The sequence below is a fragment of the Quercus robur genome, chromosome 6 (genome assembly GCF_932294415.1).
Source record: "Quercus robur chromosome 6, dhQueRobu3.1, whole genome shotgun sequence".
In the NCBI taxonomy this organism is placed as follows: domain Eukaryota; kingdom Viridiplantae; phylum Streptophyta; class Magnoliopsida; order Fagales; family Fagaceae; genus Quercus; species Quercus robur.
The window spans coordinates 1,968,017-1,983,780 of record NC_065539.1 but is presented as its reverse complement, the minus strand read 5'-3'; the positions used below and the strand labels follow the sequence as shown (position 1 = coordinate 1,983,780).

The 15,764-nt window shown below is 32.9% G+C and overlaps 1 protein-coding gene and 1 long non-coding RNA gene across 2 annotated transcripts; one reads left to right on the top strand and one right to left on the bottom strand.

Annotated features, from left to right (window-relative positions):
* Nucleotides 1-1,247: 1,247 nt before the first annotated feature.
* Nucleotides 1,248-1,639, bottom strand: LOC126690534 (cytochrome c oxidase subunit 5C-like). Its single transcript, XM_050385723.1, has one exon. It carries the CDS (start codon nucleotides 1,608-1,610, stop codon nucleotides 1,416-1,418), a length of 195 nt encoding a protein of 64 aa, XP_050241680.1. The 5' UTR covers nucleotides 1,611-1,639; the 3' UTR covers nucleotides 1,248-1,415.
* Nucleotides 1,640-3,547: 1,908 nt separating this feature from the next.
* Nucleotides 3,548-4,325, top strand: LOC126690533 (uncharacterized). Its single transcript, XR_007644653.1, has 2 exons — nucleotides 3,548-3,857; nucleotides 3,981-4,325. It is a non-coding gene; the product is annotated as an uncharacterized LOC126690533 (long non-coding RNA).
* Nucleotides 4,326-15,764: the final 11,439 nt, after the last annotated feature.

The following is a 15,764-nucleotide window of genomic DNA, read 5'->3' as shown; positions in this document are numbered from 1 at the left end:
TTATTTTTATTTTAGACAAAACTTAGATACAATACCTTAGATGCAGTTCCTTAGGTACACCTTTCAAAATTTAGCCACGTGTCTATTAAAATAATTCAACTGACGACGTTAACATCTCTTTGTTTTTCTATTTTTATTCAAGTCGTGAAAAACACTTCTTCATAGATTATTCACTAAACTCTCACACATAGCTCTTACATAAAATCCCACAAAAATACAGAGAAATGATTGAACAGAATTACAATCAAATTTGACACGGAATTAAAGCCAACATATACATAGTTGTAAATCACAACTTTACAATGTTCATATGTTATGTTCATCATCTCCATCTTTTCAATATTGACACGCTCTTGTTTGCGTATACTGTATGGTATAGTATTTGTTTAAGGAATGGAAATCACAGTTTAGAAGACCAATTTATTTGACAAGGTGGATATTTAACACTTTCCCATCTTGTAGTTAAACTTATAGCTATAAGTGCCTTAAATGTTGCAGCTGGAATTGCCTAGCGCATTAACCTTGAAACCAACACCCATCACCTCATTATCCTCTGAACTTAGATCAAGGGTTCTTAAATTAATTTCTTATTCATGTAATTTTACATTTTATAGAATGTAATTAAGACCAAAGTCATGAAATTCTTAGATTGCCTGTAATATTTGGAATATTATTTTATATTTAATGTATCATGAGACTTCCACCTTCATTTTTGTCACCGTTGTCCTCTGCATTATTAATGAAATTATCCCTATTCGCTTTTAAGCAGGCATGTTGCCTATAGAATGACGCCAACAAATTCCTGAATTATCTCAGAGCAAAAATAGCTTTATCCGGCCCCTTTTGCAAATTTGCAAATGATCCTTGTGCAAGGGCCCAGTTCATCACATCCGCATTACTCCACTTAAATTAATAGCAAACTAGCAATGTTGCATTCATTTTCAGCGTCAAAACAGACACATACTTGATACTTCTCAATGCAATTGTACAACTTGCCCGTAGCCGTAAGACTGAAACAAATTGCTCTGCATCTGACGACTGCACGCAAATAAGTCACCCTGATATATAGAATCAAACAAAGGACAGTGCATACAACTTGAAGTTTTGCTCATTTGTGAGAGCTTCATTTCATTGGATTATTTTCGAGCTTAAAAGATATTATGGGCAGAACACCCATGACATGCAGCATAACAGCGGACAATTACATCTTTCACTTGAGCAAAATCATAAGACCAACCACATGCAAATATCATGAAACTTACATGTGTTTTATATCTAAAGCAAAATCAGTACATTTATTCACTTAAAATCCAAACTAAGCTCATCTTAGGTTCAAGAGCCAAATAGAGGGGAGCACAAAATGATCAACAAACTGCCAAACGTGTCCATTGAACCAGGACAGAAATTACAAAGATCTATTCTTCTTGGACAACAACACTGATCTCACCCTTCTCCAACAAGTCATAAAATTGCCTCACTTTCCTCTGCTCATTCCAGTGGTGCATTTTCCAGAGGCTACCTGCAGCCAAAGCAAGTGCCATCCCAATGCATAGCTCCTTGACAACACTAGGTCCTTTCAAGGTGGCATGAGCAACCCTGGAACCAGCCATTTTGCTTATTTGTTGGAAGCTTGTAAAATCTGCAAGTAGAAAACATATAATTTCCAGTTTTTATTTTCTTGTTAAGACGCACAATGTTCAAGTAACAAGCCAATCAATTAAAATTACTCAGCAAAAAATTATTTGTGAATAAGCAAACAAACTACATTTCTATTTCATATCAGATCAATCAACTAGTGTCTCTGCTGCATAATATATTGCAGATTGACATCAGTTTCAGTGCAGCCTGGAAAGAAACACAGACAAATTAGACATTGCACTCTACTATAAGGTGAAAATCTTGATACAAGGTGCTGCTAGAATCAACGTTAATTACAACCTGACCAGCATCATACCCAGGCATTGAATTGTATAATCAAGAGCAGATTTCAACCAGGGAATCTAATATATTTGTTTATAAGAAAGAAAATTTTCTACTCTTCACATTTTCTGGGAAAAATTTTAAACTTCTTTCAGCTATTTCAGCACAATAACCTTTATGTACATCATATAGGTCTGTCATAACAAGTTCAGGTTATAGTTCAAAGTTTTTCTTGTCCAATTATCAGCTCCAAGAAAATATATAGCCTCCTTTTATATCTTTCTAAGAAAACCTAAACGAAACTGTTTGATTATGGAATATACACAGTCTGAGTGCAGCCCATTATCAGAACCTGGACAAACTAGTTATTGAAAATTCAAATAACCGACAAAGCAGCAAAATAGCTAGGCAATGAATAATTTCGTTTATAATCAACCAAAATTCCTAATTCACAACGCTGAATTCGAAATACCTACCAAGCTCGCAGGTCTTCTTGAAAAATACTCAGCCAAACAAATACAAGCAAAACTGTGCATCTTTTTATTAAAATAGAAAAAAAATATAAATACATAAAAAAAAAAAAAACCCACAAATTTTCAGGCAAAAATAGGTACAATAAAATCAAATCCAAAAATTTTCCACTTACTTTTACCGGTTGCAAAATCAGGAAAGATTTCAAATCCAAGCATAGAAGTGTATTTGCGTATAAAGCCCAGATGGGTTTTCATTTCTCAGTCATTAAGTCTTAAATCCGATACCCAATAATTCGATTTAAACTATTTTCAATCATTTTCTCAACAACCAAACAGAAGACAAAAAACACAACAGAAATATATTTCAGTTAATCTACGAGAAAATTAAGCAACGAGATAGTAGAAACGAAATGATACGTAGAATAAACAAATGAAATAAGTAAAAAGACAAGGATTGAGATCATAATTTAGGGTTTACCTTATGGGTGCACTGAGGAGGCCTTGGTTGAATAATCAGAGCGATTTGGGAATACCACAGAGGTTCCTTCCTATAGGCCCTTTATGAGTTGGTATAGGTTGAAATCTCTGTTTTGCCCTTTGTTAAAAAAGCGATACATTGTATAGCTTGGCAATGCTACGCACAGTTTAAAAGCCTTTCCTTATAAATAAATAAATAAAAAAAACCGGTTAATATTAAATAAAAGAAACACCGGTAAATTTTTTCAGATTTGGGTATGATATGTTACTTTTAATTGAGTTTGCCTGTTGGATAGGTTTAGATTTGATTTGTTTTTGTTTTGGGTTTTTAAAGCATAGAATGATTGAGAGAGGGAACTGTAGATTGTTGAAACCGGCATGGGTACATTTTTCTCTCTCTTTTTTATTTTTCCAGATTTGGGTATGCAATGTTACTTTTTATGGAGTTTTTTTTTTTGTTGTATAGGTTTAGATTTTATTTTGGCTATGATTCGTTTCTGTTTTGGGTTTTTGAGTTCTCCATGAAATTTTCATATAGAATTGAATGTTACGCTGATATTACTTTTTTCTTTTTCAATCTTAATTTAGGTTTTTTTTTTTTTTTTTTTTTTTTGTCGGAACCACATGCACGCTGCACAAACAGAGGCCGCATACCCATTACCCCATAATCGGTAAAGTTATTGCTTTTTTTTTTTTTTTTTTTCAAATCTGGGGATTGAATATGATTTAGGTTTGAATTCCTTGGTTGGATTGGTTTAGATTTAGATTTAGTTATCTACCATGTAGGAAAAATACCCACTTAAAAAACAAACACTAAAACAAACTTGAAACACCACACTCAAAGAAAAACGATGCATGTATTCGAACCCAAAGAAAAACGATGCATCTATTTGAACCCAAAGAAAAAAGATGTATCTGTTGCTGTTTCTGTGATGTATGTCCATGGCTGTATTTCTGCTGCTGCATATTCTGTTTTCTACAGAACAGGTTTTGGATTTTCTGCATAATCTGTGCTTTCAGGGGGGCTGAGTGTAATATCTGTTGCTGTTTCTGTGATGTATGTCCATGGCTGTATTTCTACTGCTGCATATTCTGTTTTCTGTATAACAGGTTCAGGATTTTCTGCATAATCTGTGCTTACAGGGGGGTTGAGTGTAATATCTGTTGTTGTTTCTGTGATGTTGTCCATGGGCTGTATTTCTGTTGCTGCATATTCTGTTTTCTGCAGAACAGAAAGGATTTTCTGCATAATCTGTGTTTACAGGAGGGTAATTGTAATATCTGTTGCTGTTTCTGTATTCTATGTCCATGGGCTGTATTTATTTTGTTGCAGATTTTGTTTTCTGCAGAACAGGTATTTGTTCCCCTATGTTTATGCTTACAAGGTTGTAATGTGTTTGTACATGTATTTCCCTTTTATCAAATAAAATTTCTATATTTATCTCAAAAAAAAAACTTTGTAAATACTGCCCACTGCAATTTGTTAGCATCATTTGGTTTTGTTGAACGCCTCATAGGTAGTTAGCATATCTTCTCAAACTTTCAAATGTCATTTATCAGAATTGTTAATTTTATTTTTTCCATTGGGTTCTCTACAATAAAATGAAAGGTATGATAGCCTAAATTTTCCTCTTTATTTCATTGTTCAATAAAATCTCTTTTCCATTTGCAATGGCTTTGATTTAGAACAAAGATTTCCTTAACAACACCACAAATAAGACTATAAGTGCAAACGTTTTATGGGAAAAGAAAATCTTAAAAAAAGAGATTTTAAGAACTTTTTTTTTTTTTTTTGATAAGTAATAAGAATTCATTGATAGAAAAAAAAATACACCCAAGCACACAGGTAGTATACAAGGGGGAGCAAGTCAAGAATGAAAATTACAAAGGTCAAGTAAATCCAAAATAGAAAAAGGATGGTTTCTCCACACAGAGAACCATTCAAGTAAGGTTCGGAAGAAAAGAAGCTTGAGGTCAGGCAAAGCACGCTCAGAGTCTTCAAAACATCTACTATTCCTCTCCTTCCAAATACACCACATCAAGCAAAGAGGAATGATCTTCCAAATAGATGGGTACATTCAAGGTTTTACTTTTAAGGTAGAAAACGTTGGAGGAACTGTTGTCGGGAGAAAGGAAGGAATTAAACAAATGGGAAGTAAAACCAAACTTCAAAACATAGATTTATGACAAAGAATAAAAAATTCAAAAACAAAAACGAAATGAAGATTATCAAATTAACACAGTCATAGACTATTATTTTCAAATTAAGCATATGGGCCAACATCAAAATGAAGATTATCTATTATGTGACTAATTAGTGAAGGTGAGGGAAGAGTACAAAAAATTAAAATTAAAACTTACTAGGAAATGAAAGAGGAGCCAGTTGTTGGCATTTAAGGGCCTTGACAGACCCTCTTTAACTTATAGCTTTCTTTTTTTTGCTAAATTTTAGTTGACTGTAGATTTAATTTTTAATTCTTTTGCTAAATGTTTTCTAACTGCAGATTTTTTTTTTTTTTTTTTTTTTTTATAGTTTTTGATAGGATCTAACTGTAGATTGGTCATGAATAAATGTGCCATTTTATTGGGTTTGGGCTGGTATATAATCTGTTAGGAATTGACATGTCACATATATATCTATTTAATAGAAAGGATTTGATAATCAATTTATTGCTTAGCTATAGATTTGCAATTTATAAATGTCATGTTACATTATTGGATGGCATTTTCCAAAAAAAAGTGGGTGAAGTAAATTGAGCTAAGTGTAAATTTGTCTTTGAAAATATTTAAAATTCACATAGGAAAATCTACTGAACCTTGGAATTTTGGTCCACCTTATTTATGTTTGTGTTGTGGTTCAATTTTATGGTATGAAGAGAGAACAGTAAAATCTAAGAGGCCTAAGAACCCAAAATTCTCTCTCTGTTGTATGGAGGGTAAGGTTAAGTTGCCTTTGCTTAAGAAAGTACCTCCTCTTATTGATGCACTGTTGCAACATTCATTTTGTTTGACCAAGGAGATGAGAAAATTGTATCTAAGACTGCAAAAGAACTTGTAGAGATGCAAGCAGAGGCAATTTCAAATAGAAACGCCAATTATATTTCTTTATTGTTTGAGAGCTGAACTTTTATAAACCTTTACCAATGTTGTACACATACATATCATTATATACCATTTAAAAAAAAATTAATTTACAAAGGTATGTTACATGTTTTCCATAGCTTTTCCTCTTACATACTTTATCTTTATTAATATTTTCCTCTTATTGTCTCGGGCTTCATCATGTAAGAATTCTATAATTACTAATTACAATTTTGAAACAAAATTGTATATTTGGTTTGTGGTCTTTAGCATTTTTTAGTTTTTCTTACGATTTTCATGAATGTTGTTACCTTGGTATGCTGTATTGTGAAATTTCTCCAACGTAGTCTTTCTTAACACAGTAATTGCATCCTATAAGATTTCAACCTCACAAACACACAATAAAAAGGACTGCCCATTATAATCTTGATATGATTGCTCGATTAACAGTAGAATACAATTACAAAAGTGAATGGTTAGAACTTAAAAGTATTTATGTTTTTCTGCATAAGGTAGTGTTCTTGAATATACATCTTTATTACTTATCAAAAAAAAAACTTTAAGTAAATTATTAATTAGAATGAAGACATGAATGTGAATGAGAATGTAGAAATTTACTTGAAATTCTGAGTTAAAGAAATTCTTATTTTTTATTAAAGACAATAATATATCCAATATGGTTTATATATTGTATCTTAAATTTGAGGTTTACATGGTTTGATTGATTCGGCACATTACTATTTATTGTTGAAGAGAAATTTCAATTTTGAACATTTCTTAAAATTAGATAAATTTTCATTAGAATACTCATGATATTTGACAACTTCTAGCTTGCAAGGTCAGTATAGTACTATGAATGCAATAAACTTATTAATATATATTAAAAAAAAAAAAAAAAAAAAAAAAAAAACACTAATGGTACAAGTTATGAGCTATGTATGTATACTTAGCTAAATTTGTGACTATGTGTATACAAAAATTGAAGTTGGATGTAAATGTCCTACCAAGGGAGATTCCGAATATGGTTGGGAACAAATATTACTTCCAAACATGTTCTAGGGATTCACAAAATTAGAATGTTTTCAGTTAAAATTATTTGTGCCACACTCATTTTTTTGCAGCATTTCTGTTTGGAATTCCTAATCTGCACATTATTTACTATGCACACCTGCTTGGTACATAAGAAGTTCTCATCAAATTAAAAATAATATATTAGAACTTCTCATGATACCTTCAAAGCCAATGTAGTACAATGAAAGCAATCTAAATTTTGCTTATGAGAGAATTGTAACTTATTGTTTAAGGATTTATTAGATGTTTGTGAATTCTTGAAGCACCTTTTAATCTAAGTGAAAATTATTGTAGAACACAAAAGACAAATTTGTAAGAAAAACAGAGGAAAGTGGTTTTCTATTTACAACTGCCATATCTGCTGAAGAGGAAAATTAGATGATGATAGCATGCCAATTCAAATGCTTCACAAACAAAGCAAGGCTACTAAACAAAATGCATTGAAGAAGAAGAAAATTTGAGGAGGAAAAAATAACAACTTATTAATAAGTTTTTCTATTTTAGAATTGTTATGATAGAACATTATAATATTTAAAGATTAAATATCCCAATGTATTTTATAAATATCATAGTTACAAGTAAAACAAACCAATAGATGTACTATATTACCCGGATGAAATTTAATGTATTTTTTATTATATTCTTATAATAAGTTGATAGTATTTTAAATATGTAAAATGTTTCCGTGCATTGCGAGTGTTAAACGATTTCTATTGAATAATTTTTGGAATTTTTTTTTTTTTTTTGGTGTATTTAGGATTTAAATCTGTCAATGCCTTACGCTACAAAGTTCTGTTTAATTTTAGGTTTTTGTTTTCCCTCTTACCTGTTTTATTACTTTTAAAGAGGGGTAGAAATTATGGGACTTCGAAATTTGAAAGTATATAATGTTCTTTTTACAAAGTTTATTATTTCATAGATTTTAGTCCATATTTCATAGATTTTGCATGTTTTGATTGTGAAATTTAAAAGTATAATGTTCTTTGTACAAAGTTAATAACTTTTTAGGTTGTGGCATAAATTAATTTCCTAAGAGATTCCTATGTGTTGGTTTCGGTGTTAATTAAGGTATTCTAGAGACTCATAAGCTGCTGCAAACAAACCATTCAAGAGACTCATAACCTGCATCAACAAATAATAGTTAGCACTTATAGTTTCTCCCAAAAAAAAAAAAAAAAATAGTTAGCACATATATCTTTAACTAACATTACCTCCAAAAAATAATGAGAACCAATCTCGGCTAATCATGATATATTTATCCCTGACAAGGGTGTGAATGAAATGATTCATCAAACTATTATATATGTACGTAATGATAAGCAAATGAACAAATACATTTTAAGTACATAGTAGAGAATCAAATGCAAATATGGAATGAAGACTTAAAAAATATTAAACCCGAAATGATAAATTGATTTTAATCTACATAAACATTAGGAGATATCTCTTTTATTTCAAATTTTTATATGTTCCTTCAAACCATCACACAAATTATGATACATAACTCAAGGGCTCTAACTAATATTTTTCTGACTTTCTATTCCATAAACCTGTAACCATTTTTTTCCTATGAACTTTTTGGTTGTAAAATTTTCTCTAATCTCATGGTTTGATTCATTGTGGTTCCTAGGAATGGTAGATTTAGTATTTGAAATTGTCATGCAAGTTTTAGTTCGATGTGATTCATTGTGGTTCCTAGAAATAGCAAATTTCTTATTTGAAATTGTCATGTAAGTTTTAAATTGGTGTGTTTCAACCTTATATGTGGTTTTTAATTTTTAATTTTTTTTACTTAGGTTAATTTGTTTCTATGTATTATTTTTTGTAGATTCTTGCTTGAAGTAGTAAATGCTTCAAAAATAAAATGACATTTGCAAATTGTTAGCAAATTAGTAAAGGGCAGAGTATTGAAAACCAAAATCATAGAGCACTCTACTACAGTGCAAAGTGCGCTACGCAAGCCATAATCCAAGTATAAATTTTATAAATGTGTTTTTTATACGATAGAAGCTTGACAAGATGCTCAAAATAAGTCAAGCTTTAATTGCTTAAAGTCAAATTCTTTTTTTAGACGCTATTTGCTTAGATATACTACATTATTTAAGTTTAAATGTAGGCAGCGGAAGTATGATAACTAAGTTTATGTTGGATGCAAAGTTCATTAATATGTAAAATGATCCCACGCATTGCGCGGGTTAAACATTAGTCTATATCTATATCTATATCTATATTTATATATAATAGTAGAAGCCGAGAGAAAGTGGATTCCTACAATTAAGGAGGTGTTGACAAATAGGATAACTGCCTATCTAAAAGTCAGACACGTTTAAGTTAAAAAAGCGATACATTACATTGTTTAGTAACGCTATAATACCGTTTAAAAGCGATAAATTATAATGTTTGACTACGTTAAAACACTGTTTGGGAGCCCTTAGTATAAAAGGAAACTAACCGCTTTAAAAAAAAAAAAAAAAAAAATGATTGCTACGGAGAAAGGAGAGACAGATCGAGAGAAAAGAGAGACAGAGAAATAGAGAGGCAAAGATAGAGAGAAGGGCGCCTCTGCCATCACTGTAAGGGCGCCACCCAAATCTTCTGCCATCACTGTAAGCATCCACTCACTACCCGACTAACGGAATTGCTAGGTAAAGTTCTGTTTTAAATTAAAAAAAATTAGGGTTTTTGGTTTTTATTTAGAGAATCAATTGGGTGTTAATTATGATTTAGATTGGTATTTTGGGTCAGATTTGGTTTTGATTAACAGATTGGTATTTTGGGTCAGAAATAGAAAGGCGATGAAACAGAGAGAGGCGATGAAATACAGAGAGGATAAGGCCTGGGACATGGAGAAAGAAACAGAGAAAGAGGCAGAATGGTAAACACCGCATCGATTGGGCACCGTACATTGTTTTTTTTCCCCCATTTTTTAGATTTGGATATGAAATGTTACTTTTGATTGAGTTTTTTTGTTGGATAGGTTTTGATTTGATTCGTTTTTGTTTTGGGTGCTTGGATTCTCTGTCAAAACGTTTTTTTGTCAAATGTATAAACATGCAAAAACTCTCTACTGTTTTTTGTTTTCTGAAACTTCTCACCGTTGAGTTTCCCCTGTTAAGACGTCTAGGATTCTTCTTTGACCCCTTTTGAAAAATAGACGGCTTTATTCTCATTCTTTGATGCTTTCGTCTCAAATTATCATCTCTGGTTCTTACAAAAACAAAACAGTCAGTTCTATCATTGTTTTTTCTACAATTTGGCATGGACTACAAAAAAGCATAGGCATAGGGGAGATGGAGAGACATCTTAGGCCAGCACCACTGTCGAACTCTAACCACCAAAAAATTTGCATCCCTCAACCGGTGGTACACTATTACAGGGTGAGTTTTCTTTTTTTGCTTTATTTGTTTTTTTAATTTTTTTTATTATACAATTTTAAAAGAAAAAACCAAAATCTTGCGATAAATTATAAATTACAACCACTATAAACTAAATATGCAGCGGAAATTTAATTGATACAGTGATTTGTTTACGAATGGGGAAAACCTACACGGCAAAAACCCCACCAGGTGATTTTTAGGTCACTACTTTCGAAATTCCACTATTATCACAACAAGCAGTTACAAGTAAATGAATTCCAGTACCTTATACCAACCTATAGTTGAACCCTTACTCCAATACCCAATTGGACTTGTTCTGTAGTGACAATTTCTCCTTTTGATGCACGGCTCCCAAGTACGTGACTAACCAATTGCGCGGATCCTAGTATGCAACTTCAATCACCAACTAAAGAAGATTGTTGGCTACAAAGTTCTTCAGTTCATCCATGATGAAGATCAAGAAGATACTTGGTTACAAAACCCTATGGTGCACATACACAGCAATTTCTTCAAGAATGATGAACTAGGACAAAACTTTGTCTCCGGTCATAATTTGCTTGAGCAAACTTTTCTCAAAGTTTGTGCAACTTGTGTACTCTTTAACGGTTCTTAAAATAATCCTTTTATATGTTTAGGGTTAGGAGAAAAGAAGTCCTAAAGACACATTCACGGATTCCAAGAAAACAGATTAGAGTTTCTGTTTCTTTCTTAAACCTCGACAGATAGGAGTTGTCGAGCAGGTGTCGAGCACACGGGTTGAACAGCTTCTTAAACTTCGACACATGCTAGTTGCCAAGCTAGCTGTCGAGCTTTAGTAAACTTGCACTTCTCAGCTTGTTTCTTGGACAGACTTGATGACTTCAACACTTGATCTTGAAACACAGTTTCTTGAAGTATTAAGAACACCTAGATCTACCCAATTATAAGTAAAGTGCGTTTTGTTAAAGGATTAGCCAATTACGTAAAATAATGACATATGTTCTTAACAAGTGAAACACATATGTCCTAACACTATCATTCATAAAGAAAATTTGGAGAGGGTTATTTGATACAAATTGCTTAGAGTGAATTTGAAATATAATTTAAGAAATTTGACACAAAATTAGAGTATATTAACCTAATTATATATATTGAACCTTTGTTTAAAATTGTTTAATATTAACTTAAATAATTCCTAGAAGCCTTTAAAATAAATAAATAAAATCAAGTTACATGATTGTGTGTTTAGGTAATGATCACATAATGTATATGACGTGTATGAGGTAGAGACTTACTTCAGGGACAGTGGACCACGTACTGGAGGACCATAAGCACCTACTGGCGGGCCACGCTTAACTTTCGAGCACAAAAATGGGAACCTGGCCCATGCCCAATACTGGACCAACAAGAAGCACTCACCAATTTGACTAGCTGTCTTATCGCTTGCCCTGCATAACTCTCTGTACAACCATGCAAGGCAAGCACTTCCCTAATTGTACCTTCGTGGGTTACGAAGGTCTACAACTGCTACACCCCCATTAAATGCACCTTATCACTGGATTTGTCTATGAAGATTGTGTCCCCCAGTAGCGCTAGGATGTAGCATCTTGCGTACTTATAGAGCTGATCCTTTTTAGCATTAAGCGGCAATGGACCGGCAACTTGCTCCAAAAGTCGTTTGATGACAATCCTCTGGCCAATAAGCACCTTTGTATCATCATTTACAAGTTCAAACCCAAAGAAGTCCCGGCACACATGCCGCCATTCTTTCTGCGTGCTCCCTATTATAACCTCACCATTAACATGAAGCCCGAGAAAAACCTCTACGTCCTGTAATGTGATGGTGACCTCACCATGTGGCATGTGGAAGGTGTGAGTCTCGGGCTACCATTGCTCCACTAAGGCTGTTATCAGCCTATGGTCAATGTCTCTACCCAGGGTCCTGAGGAGTCCCTCCAAACCAAGTCATTTAATGATGTCAACGACTCGGTCGTCTACCATTGGCTCTAGATTGGTGAACTTTTCACTATGGCTGCGGCAGGTAAAGGACCCGGATCTTGCACAGAACAAATCCATGGATTAATGTATGACAGCAGGTGTGTGTACATTCTATAAATTAAATGGGGTACCATAAGAATGATACAGTTCAGAACAACACAAATGGTTTTAGTGTTGTGTTTTACCTGCCCATTCCAAATAGCTTCTGACCAATATTCGGCCTGCAAAGTCAACACCAAATCGTCAATGGGTCCAGGCTCTGCATGGTCAATCAATTCAACATTTGCAACAGCCATACTACACAAGAATGATAAGCAATTAGTTTGAGATTATGATCTCTATATTTTACTAAGTTTAACATGATAGAAACTAGTAATATGCTTCCAAAAATACAACTTAATATACTTATTATCTTTCACAGGTTCCTTTTTAAGGAGAATGAGCATATATAAACCAAATTCTTACCAAAAATTATCTTCTACCACTGAGAGCTCTCTGAATTGCTGCAAGCACTTGCAAGATTGTAAGACTCCTTTTATAGAGCCTAAACCTTGGGTGAAATGTAGCAATGCTTAATTGCAGCTACAAGAGTTGTTTAGGATTAGATCCTAGATAAGCATGTCAAGATTTTGAGGGGACATATGATGGTTTCTATGAACTGACGATCTAGGACTCCATTTTATATTTGGAAACCATAATTTTTCCTTGATCTACACTAGGTGAAAAACTGTAACATTCAGCTTTAAAATATTATAATCTCCTTGTGATAGGTTAGAGTGTTCAAAGGTAGAACTAGATACCAACTGTCAATGACGCTGCTTTATTAGGTCATAAACCAAATATATATAACATCTCACATACAAAAGTAACCCTGTATCAAATTTAACTCAGAAAATGCAATTAGTGTAAGACTAGCTAGTTCCTTCTAATCCAACACCATAAAAAAAAATGCATACGTATAATCTGTCATGTGAGCTAGTGGGCATCAAAATTTAAATTCTAGGGTGAACTAGTGTAGAAACAAACTTTGCTGGACTTTCTCTTCCGGTACAAACAGAAAACAAAATCAGGCAATCCAAATGTTCTTACGTGGTATAATCTTCACAAAATAGTGACTAATCGAATTGCATAAATATATAAGCAATTTAACAGGAAAACTATGGCATAGAACTTACAATGAAGGGTATGAATAGGTAAAATGATTTGAAACCAAAGAAGGATATAACAGACACTATATATGGTGACCAATCAGTATCAATCAAATATTTATGAAATAAAGAAAAAAAATACTAAAATTATGAAATTGATACTCTTGCCAAAACCATGAATGTGAGAAATCCAAATGATAAGAAACAAAAACTGAAGGAAAAAAAAAAAAAAAAAAAAAGTGTGAAAGAGAGGGACCCAATAGCCATATCAATCAATAATTACACATTCTCCTACATTCTTTACCAACAATAGAAATACAAGTAAAACAAAACAAAACACACAACACCAAATGCTATGATTCTATAAAACCCAACCTTAAAAAAAAAAAAAAAAAAAAAAAAAAAAAAAAAAAAAACAACAACAACAACAACATTTTACATGCAGACAAACCCACATGAAAAAATCACAAAATAAGAAAAACAACTGAAGCTAGTGCGAAGAAAATGTACTTCAAAAGTGGGTTTAGGAGAAGAAAAGCACACTTGAGAGAACTGGAGAAGCTCGTGAGAGTGGCGGTGCATGAGAGTGGAGACTAAGTGAGAATGGAGAGGGTGAGTGAGAGAGGTGTGAGAGTGTCTGTGACTGTTTAATTTTGAATCAACCCTTTATGAAATCGAGTCTTAGAGACTTGGTTTCCAAGAGGCTTCCACATGGATAAACCACGTCATTCTCAGAAAACAAAAATCAGCACTCAAAGGGTTGAGATATAACTCGAGCCTCTAATACTCAAGTTCCAGGTGGATGCCACGTGAAAAAACGCCAAATCAGAACATAGAAACCGAGTCTTTGAGACTCGATTTACAAGTCTTAAATTGAGTCTTTTAAACTCGAGATGTTAGTTAAAAATATAGTTTTGAAACGTTGCCTACTAACTATACAGTTTGGCAATTGGAGTTAATTGCCAATTTTGGCCTTTAAACCTGGTCAAGGTATTCGATACCGACTTGGCAATTCTCAAAGCCTAATCTGGATCTGGAATCAAAGTCACAGTTTTCAACCCAAAAAGCAAGTCCTTCCCATCCACATGGGTTCAGAAAACATTGTAGCCTACCACCCTTCAACCCAAATCGAAGCCATTGCAGTGGGCTACGAAGTCTTTGTCAACCCACATAACACGACTCAATACCTCATGCCCACCATAAAAAATCTTATGGGTTTTTGACGTGTAAATTCAATTTTATGGGTTTATAATGTGTAAATTCAATTTTATAATATTCTAATTTATAAAATACCACATCAGCTAAATAAATGTCATGTCACTATCTTGTTAGCCACATAAATATTAACACTAACCATAGTTAATAAAAGGACTAATAGTGCTTATTTTTTAAACATGAGGGACTAATGGTGCTCACTTGAAACTTGAGGGATCAATTGTGCTTATAGGATAAGCTTCAGGAACTAATAGTGTAGTTTCGCATTGTTATTTGATGGTGGTTCTTATATAATCCCAAAAAAAAAAAAAAAATTTGGTACAGCGATTTTTAATTTTGTATACAATAAAATATTCTTTTTTTTTTTCTTAAAAAAAAAAAATATTCAAAAACTTAGGTTGCTTTTGAAATTCGACAAAAAATTAGCTTAGGTTACTTTTTAGCTTATTTTTGCTCTTAAAATGGGTCTCATTACACCAAAAGTCAACTTTTAGCTTTTTAACAATGTCTTTTTAGCAAAAAAATTTAATTTAAAAATTAAAAAAAAAGGGACGGACCTAGATTAATTTTTTAGACAAAAATAACACTAGTTATTCATTTTATCATTCTCTTCAACAAAGCATCTCCTACCCCTCACCTATATTTCTCATCTCTCTCACAATCAATCAAAAAAAGACAAATACCAAACTCTCATAAATCTATAACCAAGTTCCCAACTCCCAAGTCCCATACACACACAAAGTCACAGACTTGATCATATCGCATAGTGCTCTCTCTCTCTCTCTCTCTCTCTCTCTCTCTCTCTCTCTCTCTCTCTCTCTCTCTCTCTCTCTCTCTCTCTCTCTGTGACAGAGTCTAATGGCTATTTGCTCCACCAAGTTTGTGTTCCTTCTCTTCCTCCTCTCAGCCATACATAGACAACTTAAATTTCGGTCAAACCTCAAGTGGGCAAAGTGTCAAATTTTAAATCACAGGTAAACAACTTAAATTTCAACCAAAACACAAATGAGTAAGTTGTAATTTGC

Excerpts from the sequence above, each read along its gene's own strand:
- LOC126690534 (XM_050385723.1), bottom strand. The coding sequence starts at position 1,610 with ATGGCTGGTTCCAGGGTTGCTCATGCCACCTTGAAAGGACCTAGTGTT.